This window comes from Stegodyphus dumicola, chromosome 10, assembly GCF_044657685.1.
Source record: "Stegodyphus dumicola isolate Sdum_Otavi_A_Nest chromosome 10, ASM4465768v1".
NCBI lineage: Eukaryota > Metazoa > Arthropoda > Arachnida > Araneae > Eresidae > Stegodyphus > Stegodyphus dumicola.
The window spans coordinates 17272565-17285557 of NC_140777.1; the positions used below are offsets into that span (position 1 = coordinate 17272565).

General features: G+C 34.3%; 1 protein-coding gene across 1 annotated transcript in view; it reads left to right on the forward strand.

The window, feature by feature from the left end:
* The window catches only part of LOC118191493 (centrosomal protein of 192 kDa-like), a 381533-nt gene that overhangs the window by 284250 nt on the left and 84290 nt on the right, over positions 1-12993 (forward strand). The window contains exons 16-17 of the mRNA XM_085824676.1: positions 8101-8342; positions 9562-9837. Coding sequence (XP_085680802.1) covers positions 8101-8342; positions 9562-9837 — 518 coding nt within the window. The remainder of the gene's footprint in view (positions 1-8100; positions 8343-9561; positions 9838-12993) is intronic.

The window sequence follows — 12993 nt, forward strand, 5'->3', positions numbered from 1 at the left end:
ATTTTCACGCCTCTGTCCAAAATGGAAATTGGAAAAAGAAGTGCAGACTGCAAAGGTTACGAGGAACATCTCATATGCCGAAGCCAGAAGATTAGTCCAAAGCACACAGCTACGACCAAATACATCTTGCGCCAATGCTCTTAAAAAATCTCGCTCAGTTGCTACCCAAACATCAGTTAGTATGCAGACGCCACCAAACAAAACTGAACACACTACAAACAACAAGAAGAAAGAAAACCCAACCCATACAGTACAAAATAAAGAAATAGTAATTCAAAGCAAACCCAAAACTACCACACGAAAAGAAACAAATAAAAATAGAAGTTCCAGCAATAGCTCTCTTGATGGAATGGTTTCTGAATCTGCGGATTCAGACGGTATGGAAGTAGAAGAGGGTCTGGAAGTTCCCAAGCATCTACTTCCACGAAAAACCAAACAAGAGCACAGAAAGAACAAAAACTATTCATAATGGCCACCCTCGTATCATGGAACTGTCGTGGTTTCCACCGAAATCTGCTCGACATCAAAGCTATAATCAATGTTCATCAACCTTTATGCTTCGCAATACAGGAAACAAATCTAAAACCGGAACAACAAGCAAAACTTCGGAGGTTTTCTTTCGTCAGGAAAGACAACATTGCAGGTGAGCATGCCAGTGGAGGTGTAGGTCTCCTCACCTCACTGGATTATCCCTCAAATGTGCTTTCTTTGACGACATCCCTCCAAGTTGTCGCTACTCAAACAAATTTTGATTTTGTTGCTACAGTCGTTTCTCTGTATTTGCCTCCAAATGAGCATATTGATCAGCAAGATTTAAATGGTCTTTTAGAGCAGCTGCCTGAGCCTTTCATCATAATAGGAGATTTTAACGGCCATAGTCCGCTCTGGGGTAGTAAGGATACTAATTGCCGAGGAAGACAAATTGAGCAGATGATCGAAGATCATAGCCTTTGTCTCCTCAATAATGGGCAAGATACTTACTTCCATGAGCCTTCAAAAACATTCCATGCTCTCGACCTTGCCATCTGTTCACCATCTCTGTTGCCTTTTTGCACTTTTAATGTGGGTAAAGATCTTTACAACAGTGATCATTATCCCATTCTTGTGTCTCTTGCACGAAGAGGAGCAAACCCCATGTGGAGATCCCCTCGATTCATACTGGACAGGGCAGACTGGGAACTCTTCTCTTCCTTTGCAGAGCTCACAGATGAAATGGTAGAAGATGCGCATATCGATGACGCTGTTGAAGCTGTTACTAATACTATTATTCAGGCAGCTATGCTCTCCATTCCTAGAACATCAGGAAAACTACTAAAATATTCAAAACCATGGTGGAATCGCGACTGTCATGAAGCACTGAAAAAACAGAAAAAAGCATGGGGTATTTTTCGTAGATATCCTACTCTGCGAAACCTCATAGCCTTTAAAAGAGCCAAAGCAAATGCACGAAAAGTAAGAAGGCAGAGCCAGAGGGATTCCTGGAGTTCATATGTGTCGTCAATAACATCCTCCACGCCTAGCAAGCGGGTTTGGGAAAGAGTTCGAAAAGCATGCGGCATATATAAAGACCACTCACTTTCCTTTTTGGAAAAAGATGGCCGAGTGATTAGCTCCATAGAAGAAATTGCGAATACTATCGGTGAGACATTTGCTTCCGTTTCTTCCAGCAGAAACTATACACCTGCATTTCTTTCTATGAAGCAGCACTCTGAAATAAATCCCATCGCATTCAACTCTTCCAAATCTGAGCCTTACAATAGAGACTTTACTATGCTTGAATTAAGGAGTGCTTTATTGCAGACACATAGGTCTTCTCCGGGTCTTGATGGAGTGAATTATGAAATGCTAAAGCATCTGTCCTGTAAGTCACTGAATGCCCTTCTCACTCTTTACAATAGGGTGTGGAAGGAGCATGCGTTTCCCAGTGCATGGAGGAGAGCTATTGTCATTCCTATTCCTAAGCCAGGGAAAGATCCAAGGAATCCCTCCAACTATCGGCCAATTGCCCTTACGAGTTGCCTCTGCAAACTGTTTGAAAAGATGGTAAACAGCCGCCTAGTCTACTTCTTGGAAAAGAATGATATTATATCGCCTTATCAGAGTGGTTTTCGAAAGGGAAGAACAACTGTAGATAACATGCTCCTCTTAGAGACATCTATTCGAAAAGCATTTGTAAGAAGAAGCCACCTTGTCTCGATATTCTTCGACATTGAAAAAGCTTATGATAAGGCATGGAGATACGGTATACTCCGGGATCTTCACGAGAGTGGCTTGCGGGCAACCTACCAATTTTCATTCAAAATTTCTTGAACACTAGAACTTTTCAAGTAAGAATTGGCTCTGTTTTTTCGGATGTTTTTAAACAGGAAGAGGGTGTGCCTCAAGGCTGTGTGCTCAGTGTAACCCTGTTTAGTTTAAAAATAAATTCTGTACTAAAAGAACTTCCTCCCACCATCTTGGGATCTCTATATGTTGATGATCTGCAGATTAGCTGTCGAGGAGCAGACATGAGATATGTAGAGAGGCAAATGCAGATGGCTCTGAATAAGATCCAAGAATGGTCAGACAAACAGGGATTTACATTTTCGAAACAGAAAACTGTGTGCGTGCACTTTTGTAGGAAGCGAGGTCTCCATCCTGAACCTGAGTTATATTTGAATGGTACAATTATTCCAGTTGCGCCTGAAGTAAAATTTTTAGGAGTGACTTTCGACCGAAAATTGACTTTCCTTTCTCATGTTTTAAACCTGAGAAAGAAGTGTCTAAAAACACTAAATATTTTAAAAGTGTTGGCGAACACCTCCTGGGGTGCAGAGCGTTGCTCCATGCTTCGCATTTACAGAGCTCTCGTCCGCTCTAAACTGGACTATGGCTCAGTTGTGTATGGATCCGCTCGGTCATCTGTTTTGTTAAAACTGGATCCTGTTCACCATCAAGGTCTGCGGATTTGTTCAGGAGCATTCAGGACTTCTCCTGTGCAGAGCCTATATGTTGATTGTAACGAACCATCACTTTATCTGAGGCGTGAGCAATTGTCCCTTTTACAATATTTTAATATCTTATCCCAACCTGAACATCCCAATAAGCTGTGCTTACTTGATAATGAGTGTAACACTTTATTTGAAACACGTCCATCCTGCGTTCCTACCTTTCCTTTAAGACTTCGCCCTATCATTGAGGAACTTTCCCTCTCTGATATGCGCCCCCAAGCAGTACAGAACTTTGAAATCCCACCTTGGGAAAATTCACGGATTCAGCTTCTTGATGTTTTCAAACATCACGTGAAGGCAAGCACTAACGAGATCGTTTATAGACAACTCTTTGCTGAGCACAGGCACAAATATAGCAGTTATTATCCGATATACACAGATGGATCAAAGACAAATGATCATGTTGGGATGGCTTTTGTATTTGAAAATTACATAGAGGGCAGATGCCTGCACCATGCTTTCTCAGTCCTAAATCTGAACTGACTGCTATATATTATGGTCTTTTGTATATCTCAAAGCTCTGCCACAAAAAGTTCATAGTTTACACAGACTCGTATAGTGCTCTAAATCCTTGGAAGCTTTTCCCAACACTCAGAATCCTGTGGTAGTGGATGTTCTCAAAATTCACATAAATTTAACGATTCGAGGTTATGAAGTCCTGTACTGCTGGGTTCCTGGACATGTTGGAATAAAAGGAAATGAGCTTGCAGATATCGCAGCCAAATCTGCTGTTGAACTGTCCAGTCGCCTTATCCCTTTTAGAGATATCTGCAATGTCATCAAGGGAAAGGTCCGAAAAAAATGGCAGCAATTTTGGGATGTTCAGCATCACAACAAGTTGAGAAACGTCAAGCCTAGAATTGAGCATTGGGATATTGTTGGAAATCGTAAGGAGGACGTTCTTTTGACTCGCCTCAGAATTGGTCACACTCGAGTCACACATAACTATCTTCTCAAAGCTGAAAATGAGCCTGTTTGTTTTAATTGTAATGTTTGTTTATCTGTTCGTCATATTTTAATTGAGTGTCCATGTTTTAATAGTCTTCGCCAGAAATATTTTAATAGCTGTGACTTACCTCTCGACCGTTTAATCGGAAGAGAGGTGAATTGTAATTTATTTTATTATTTAAAAGAGATTGACTTTTATTACCAAATGTAATTTGTTTTGAAGACTGTGTCTTGAATTTTAATATGTGCTTTTTAACTTGTGTTTATATGACTTCATCCTCTGGATTTGGTACATTTATCTACTTGTTTTTATTGATTGAATTTTAATGTCATCAATTGTAATCATCCCATCTTGTGTTTGGCGCGTCATAACCATCTCTGGTTTTTGCGCCATAATCACTCACTCACTCACTCACTCACCCCAATTAAAACTTACTATTTTTGCCTTGTTATTAATTTCGTTTTTTAGTTCTAGAAACGCGTTTTCACTTTTCAGCGTTTTAAGCATGTGTAATATAAATATGAGCCAGTTTCTAACAAGTCCTTCACAAAGACATTTTCCATTAGGTAGGTGACCCTAATAGTGGCTGAGCAGCTAAGGCTGCTTAGTACTGATGTTTGAACATATGTGAGCGGATTGGCTACATGGTTTTTATGGTTTTCCCGATGTGCAACATCAATACACCACCAGATGGTATAGTGGTAGAGATGCTGTTGTAATGAAGGGTCCAGGTTTTAATTTCAGGGAAGGCATGGATGTTTGTGTTTATGCAGGAAGGGAGCACTGAAAATACACGGTGAGCTGAAATACTTTTGAGAGCTTGATGATAGGAAAAGAGGAATGGGATACCTTCAGACCACCACTGGAGTGTTCTTCCTCAAAATTCCACGTAGATCAGATGCTTAGCTGTTAGCAAGGCCCAGCCGTGACTAAGATACCTAGGTGGATGTGCAGGTACCATCCTCGCTTCAACTTATAATGTCAGTATGAGCCAGTTTAACTTAGAAAATCCTCCATGAAGGCATCCCTCTCATTAGACAGGTGGCCCTACTAGTGGCCAAATGGTTAAGGCTGCTCAATATTGGAAACCTAAGCAAATGGGGAGGCTGTATATGTATATTTTTTTTCCCTCATGTGCAATAGCAATATGAGCGAATTTCATTTAGAAAGTCTTCTATTAAGACATTCCTCCCTTTAAGCACTTAAGCTCAGGTGCTTTGCCATAATCAAATAATCTAATTAACCCTTTAGGCAAATTGATGTTTAAGTGCTTTGCTGTAATAATCTTCATTCCTCAATGTTTTGAGTCAGTGCTTCGATGATTATGAGTTTCCTTTTAAGCATTGAGTAATCAATCTTTAATTTTGAAAAGACTGTTGTTTGACCCAAATTTGAATAATTTTTTTCAAAATGCAACAAATAAATTACAGTTATGTTATTCATCTTTACAAGAACTTAACTGCTTATTGAGGTAGAAGGTTATGTACAACTAAAGCATGAATCTTATGAATGTGTTGAGATGTCACTCTTGTCCAATATTTATCTAATATTAAAGACAACTTTTATTAGAAAATGGTTGACAGAAAAATATGCAAGTACCCTTATTTGTATGCATGAGATTGCTCTACAGAATAATTAGAATTCTGCTCAGAACTAAATGATTTCTTCAAAGTACATAACTTCATGTTAAGATCATGAAAAAATATAATTTACTCTAAAAAAAACTTGCAAGTATTTAAGTCAGTGGTCTCAAACTTGCAGCCCACATGTGAGAATGAGAAGGAATTTTATGTGGCTTGCAAATCAGAGACATAAAGATATGTTTGTGTCTGTGATTGTTATGGAAAGAAAAAAGAATTAATAGGTTGGGGATTTTTCTCTGTTACTATATGCCTGTACATCAGGCCGTGTGACTAGGATAACATGAAAGAATTTCCCATTTGGATGCAATCAGTAAATTTAGCCAGTTGGCCAACAGGAGATGGCCCTCCAGTAGTTTGAAATATCTTATTTTCTGGTTTGAATTAAAAGTAAATTATTTAGTGATTAATTCAACATGCTGGAATTGCCTGAAATAAATGTCAGTCTAAACTTTAATAATTAGCTGTCGATGCATTAGCTGAAGTACAACATTGTAATTAGGCATTTGTGTGGAAAATTGAGCATAAACCTATTTACAAGAGGGTCTTTTTTTTTTTTTTTTTTTTTTTTTTTTTTTTCCTGGTTGAAATGTTTTGGTGATCATTTTAAGTAATTGGTAACTTTTTCCTGCCGCGATTTTGCAGCAAAATGCTGTATAATCTTGCATAACTTTTGCTACAATTTCTTGTATTGCTGGCAAAATCTACAGATGGATGTTTTAAAATTTAATTTATGATTAAAATATCACTTTGTCTATAAAATCTATTAAAATGTCGAGCACCACAAAATATAAAAAATAGTAATGGTGCTTGGGAAAACTGAAGAATTTCTATGTGCATTGTTGCCATAGTCTGGCACATTCTGTAAACTTGGAAGCTGCTACTAAAGTGGTTATGCTAATATGCAAGCATCACTAGATCAGAATGATTAAGTGTGAATGTACGCATTCACATTTGAACTTCAATTATTTAATTGTCGTTGAAGTCGCACAGCAAGAAAGGCTTAAATTGTCATCAAACCAGTTTTTCGTCTTTCTTGAATGGAAGGAGGACACTTTGGCCTTGTTTTTTCCTACTACCTGTGTTAGATCATGTGTCGAGTTTTTTTTTTTTTTTTTTTCAAGCTTGTAATTGGTCATGATAGAAATTAATAAATGGTTATGTGTTACTTGAGAATTATCTTTGAGTGCCTTCATTCCTCAGTAAAGTAACTTTATTCACCACAAAAGTCAATATGTTTTTGAGACTACCATGTTTTGCCACATTCTTACTTCCAGCCTGTTCCTAAGGTATAAAGAACTCTCTTCTTGTGTGAAGAATGACTGGCATTCTTTCAGTGGAGAATGATTTCCCCAAATAATTGTCCTTATTCAAATTTTTGTAAATGCAGTTTTTAGGAGGATAAAAATAGATATCTGTATGGCTTCATAATCTTCTGTGCAGGAACTTTGTCGGGTTTGAACTTGCAAAGACTGTTAAGGGAGAATGATATTTGTATTTTCTCTTTAGTAATCTCTTACATGGCTATATTGATCGATTTTAAGTAGCCGTTAGTAAGTAAATAATCACATGTGAAACATAATTTTTATGATTGGCACTGCAGTACAAAGTACAATTATTTAGCAATTGGTTAAGAAAGATTAATTTTCTTCATTCCTTAAATTTTGGGTTATTACATCAACAAAATGCAATGTATTGATTTTTATATAAAAATTATCTGTTTATTAGGTGCATACAATTTCTATAACATCCACTTTTTAATAGCATTAAGTAGAACATAAATTTTCCAGGTACTTGCATATTATCTTTATCAACTGAAAAACTTCCCAAACGGCATGATTTAGGGCCATTTATATATAAGTGTGACATAACAAAACACTCATAACATATGCACATTCGTTTCATGCAACCTGATTGATTCTCGGTAAGCCACTTTTTGTTTTTTTTTAAGGTTATAAATTAATTATTACTGTATTTTCATCTTACATTTTGGAAAACATTTATCAAGATTTAGAACCTGCCTTACAGAACAGCAAGCAGGAGATAGTGTTCAAAGATATGGTATCTTGCCACTAAAAAATGTGTGGATTATTGGAAATGATATGGTTGACTGAATATGGCCGACAAAACAGTAATAGAATGGGACAGGTACCTGTGGGAATTTAGTACTCGTAGCATTCTAAACAGAACTTCTAGTACTATCTGAGGGCTTAGCAAAATAGCAAAAATTGATGAAAGTGTTTTAGAGAGTGCAAAAAATGAAGCAGGTCAAATACTGGTTGTTTTTTCGCTTTAGTTCCTTCTGAATTCCGTAGGAACGATTGACACAACCTTAGCAGGATCTCGGCCAACTTTTATGGTTCAGTGGTAGCCAGTTTTCTTAGTCAAGGAGTTATTACATAATTACCATTTTCCAAAAGCGTAATGGCATGAAACTATCATTTTCTTTGGAAATGTTTATTTTTAACTTCATATTATTCTAATAGCTATATATAAAGAATTGTTCACTTTTACTCTTTAGGTACTGCTTTCTCACCACCTTCTATAAAAGGACCAGCTGAGTTAAATTTTCCAGAAAAACTTTGCGTTGGTGATTCCCAACAAATGTCTTTACCTGTCGAAAATTCTCACTCATTGCATTGTTTTTATTATGTTTCCTGTACTTCTGCAAATATCAATGACTTTCATGTTCCAGTCGATATGGCAGGCTTGAGTTTCCCGACTGTGGTACCGAAGAGTCATGGGAATATTACTGTTATCCAGGTAAACATATGTTTTACTTGTACTTTATAAGTACATTTATATCATATCAATTTAAAAGTAATAATAATATATATATATATATGCATTTGATGAAAAAATATCAGTTCTCCAAAAAAGGAATAAAATTAGTGTTAATTTCAATATATTTAGAGGAAATAGGCTGGGTATTTGAGAGGTAATTTTAGAGCATTTCGATACCATGTTAATATCATTAGTTACTTTTAAAGAGTAAAAATTCTAAGGATTTTGTTATTAAAATTTTTGTCAGTGTTATCTGAAAATGGCTTATAGTGCTTGAATTTTTTCACCTGTTAATTTTGCTTCTACAAACTGGGTCATCCTAAAAGTTCTTCTCCCCCCCCCCCAAATCAAAGGGCTGGTAAGGAGCTGCCGATAAGGTCTTTTCTGCTCATGTTACAGAATTCTAGCATGTCTTATGGCATATTTTTTTTCTAGTGCAAAGCTAAAAACTTTTTTTGAAACAAAAATTCATTTTTTCATATTATGCACTTTTATTTTTAAAAGGGGGGATGCTGGTCAGATTGCTAATAAAATTTGTGCCATATGCACAAAAAATGCATAACAGTAATGTTACAAGCTTATAAGTAAACCAAAGGAACTTCCTTTATTAACACTGAGAGGGGGCTGTAATCCTAAAAACTAATGCTTTGGGTATGGTGGGACTATAAAAGAATTGTTTCCACCAAATCAGACAAATTCAGAAAAATACTCTTCCCAAATCGCAGCTTCAGAAATTGAAGCAAAATGCCCAGAACTGACCAATCTTTGAGGTGGTGTTTTTCATCAAAAAAATGTTCGGCCCACATTTTGATGAATGTTAGACAAAGACTTATTGAGTATTACTGAAGTTCCCATATTCCTCAGATGTTTACATCTGGGATTTTTATCAGTTCAGATAACTTAAAACTTATCTAAATAGCTTAGAGTTTATTCTTTAGAGAATGTCAATCACCATGTCAATAACAGGTTTACTGTTAAATCTAATGATGTTTTTTTTTTAAATGGAATTTTTCAGCTGCCTGAGAGATGGCAAAAAGTCATAAAATAAAATTGTTGCTTATGTAATTCAATGAAATTTTCTTATGTTTTTACACGACTTCATTTGTATTCATTGTCAAAAAACCGCAGAACTTTTCAAATGACACAATATTTTTTACTAATAATACAAAAAAGAATTCTAACTTCTAAATTTTCTTAGGTTACATTATCGCCAAGATACGAAGGCAAAATTCAAGTTGAATTGCAGATTTCTTTGATTGTGAGTCCTGTAGAACAAACACTTAACTCAGCATCTGGTATGTCTTTCAAAACAAGATTACAGTATGAAGCAGTTCGACCTTCAGTTTGCATCTTGAGTAAGGGGAAAGAAGCTCTGAATTTTGGATCTGTATTTGCCAGTAGCACCATAATAGAATATGTTAGCATCAGTAACAAAAGTGAAGTCACAGTACCTTTACAGATTAGTTTATCAGAAGTATGTATTATATTTATATCAAGCAAAGCAGTAATAACAATTTGTGAAAAACCAATTTTGGTCTAGAAAACATCTTGCGCAATATGCTGCAAAATAAGTAAAATATAAAAATTGTAGAAAGCTCGCCTAAAAGTTACCAAGAGCTGCTGCTCCAAAAGGTTTAAAACGTTTTCAAAAATTAATACACATGAAAAGCAAATCATTAGACATGTAAAACATAAATAAAATTAAAAAACTGAAAAAGTTAAAAAGTAAGCGGAAAATGGTAAATTAGCCAAATTCGACTTCAACAAACAAATTCAACAAACTCAGTATCCGAAATAAGACGCTTGAAGTTAGCAGCCATTTTTAAACAAGTTTCAGAGGGACAGCTTTGCATCGCCAAAGGTCAGTTTTTTGTTTCTTTTGTTACAACTTTTTCTTGGTCTTAGCAAGACCCACTGAGTTTGTTCGTTTCTTTTCCTAATTTTTTATTTTATATTAATTACAGGTTTTCTTACAGTTTTCTAAAATCTATTATTTTATAATTAAATTGTTAATCTTTAAGCTTGCAGGCCCAGCCCGTATGTTTTTGTATTTTTAGGACTAATAGCTCATCGCTTTTTATTTTCGTTTTGATTTTAATTTTAGACTAGATTTAGGAAGTTTTGATTTTGATTAACATATTTTAACACCTTAATGTGTCATTCTGAGCGGACGCGTCGGGAAATTGGAACAGAGAATTGAGACTATTAAAATTTCCAAGACACTTTGTCAAAAAAATTTTTTAGCGAAAAAGTTTCAATTGTCTGTTTTGGCGAAACGCGTAATGGGGTTAGCTTGATTCGACGTTCAAATAAATGAAATTTCCCTTGAAAAGCCTGTTTGGAAGTCAAATTTGGCTAATTTACCATTTTCCGCTTACTTTTTAACTTTTTCAGTTTTTTAATTTTATTTATGTTTTACATGTCTAATGATTTGCTTTTCATGTGTATTAATTTTTGAAAACGTTTTAAACCTTTTGGAGCAGCAACTCTTGGTAACTTTTAGGCGAGCTTTCTACAATTTTTATATTATATTTATATATTATATGAAAGCTTAAACTTTAAATCAAGAATTCTAACCCTCCCCCCTTGTTTTTCATTTTTTACTGATTTTAAAGAAATGGTTTTCTTCATTGACATATTTACATTTTTCTTTATAATATCCAACATAATCATAATATAAATGACTGCATATAAGTAATTTAAAAATAATGATTAAATTAAGTATATGAACAAAAATTTTTACAAATGCTTTATTAGATTGATTAATTATTTTTTGTTATTATTATAATTTTTAATTTGTCGAGTATAAACAGTTTTTTTTTATTCTTCAGTAGCCCATGATGAGCCTTGGGCTTCTTTAGAATTTCATTCCAGAATGTTCTACTCTTGGCATTAGTCTTCCAAATAATTACCTTAGAGAAGTGTCTCTTCAGACATATTCTAGCCATCTGAATAAACAAATTTTCAGAAACAAAATTTGGGTTTCTAATGCCACAACAATTTGATATTAATTAATGTGATAACTGTTTTTTCGTGTATTGATGCAATGTTTTTAATATTGGGCATGAAATTTCCTTATTTAATTTTAGAATCACTTCATTCAAAAATATTCAACTTGTCTCTCATTTCCCATTCCATTCCTTCTGGTTACAACCAATTTTGCCCTGATTGAATATTTTATTACATCATGATGACCATAGTCTCTTTTTTTACCATTTATAAGTTTTCCTTGATTTTGTTTTTCACTTTTGTACCTTTTATGAAGGTAACTCACATGCATTTTGTTATATTATACAATTAATTAATTCCTTATATTGCTTTCCTACATTCAAATATGTTTGTGAGGCAATATGACCTAATCATACTTACAAACAAGATCTTTCATTCCAGTGGTTTAAGAACTATTTTTATTTGGTATGGCGAGAAAGCAGGATTGATAAGTTTCTTCCACTGCAGGGGTGGAAAAAATTAAAAGAATGGCTGGGAAAGAAAAAATATGTTTTTTGCATTAACTAAAAACAACTTGCATGGCCAGCCACTGAAAAGAATTATCATAAAAAACGAAATATATGTAAGGATTTTAAAGAGTCCAGCTCATGTCTTTTCAAAAAAATAATTAATATTTCTAATGAGACGTCTTGTGATTTAAATGAATTTTTGTTTTAATCATTAATATTAAAAAGTAGAAAAAATACCCATAAGAACTGCATTTATTGCTTTTCAATCTTGATTTGTTACTGAATATCAGATAGATTAAATATGAAAGTAAATATATGCTTTACTGAATGTCATCATGCTGGTGCATGGAAGATAGAAGTATTTTATTCTGGGCAGTGCAACACGTTGCTTTTAAGCAGCAGAGTCTGTTGATTAAAATTAAAAGATTAATATCTTACATTTTGTTGAATGGATACAATCTCACGAGTTGAAGATAAAAATGTTTTTATTTCAAGCAGTGTTGCCACCACAGCTTTCTTTGCTTTAGACTCTGGTCAGTCTTTGTTGGCCAGGAATGATTGCAGTCTGGGTGCAGCCAGAACTTCAGATTTGTGTAATTGTAGACTCATTATTTTTCTCAAATTTTCTTTTAAGGAAAATATATCATTTAGAGATAACATAAATTTAAAACTTTTAGACCAGTATTCTCACATTCCATGCTGGCCAAATGCATGATCTAAAGATCATGCATTTCCATAAAATGCATGATCTTTAGATCATGCATTTTATCGAAATGAGAATTAATTATTTACAAGTAAAACATATTTTAAATAAATTTAAAATTTTGCTAACTAAATATTTATCAAAGCATACATAAACAATAAGAAAGCAAAGGGGGGATTTCAAATTTACATTTTTTTTCCACATGAAATTTAAAAGTTTTTGCAGGGTATTTGACAGCTAAATACATTAATATTCCACACTGACATTTATTTCAAATAATTCTAGTATGTTTAATTAATCATTAATAACTTACTTAAATTTAAACTAAGTTTTCAGAGAAAACTTTCCGAGCAGGACAGATCTTGTGAATAAATAAGTTTAGTCTGTTTCTTTTATTTATTAAATTATTCAACATATAAATTAAAATGCATATATTTATATAATACATATGTAAATAATTATAAATTTT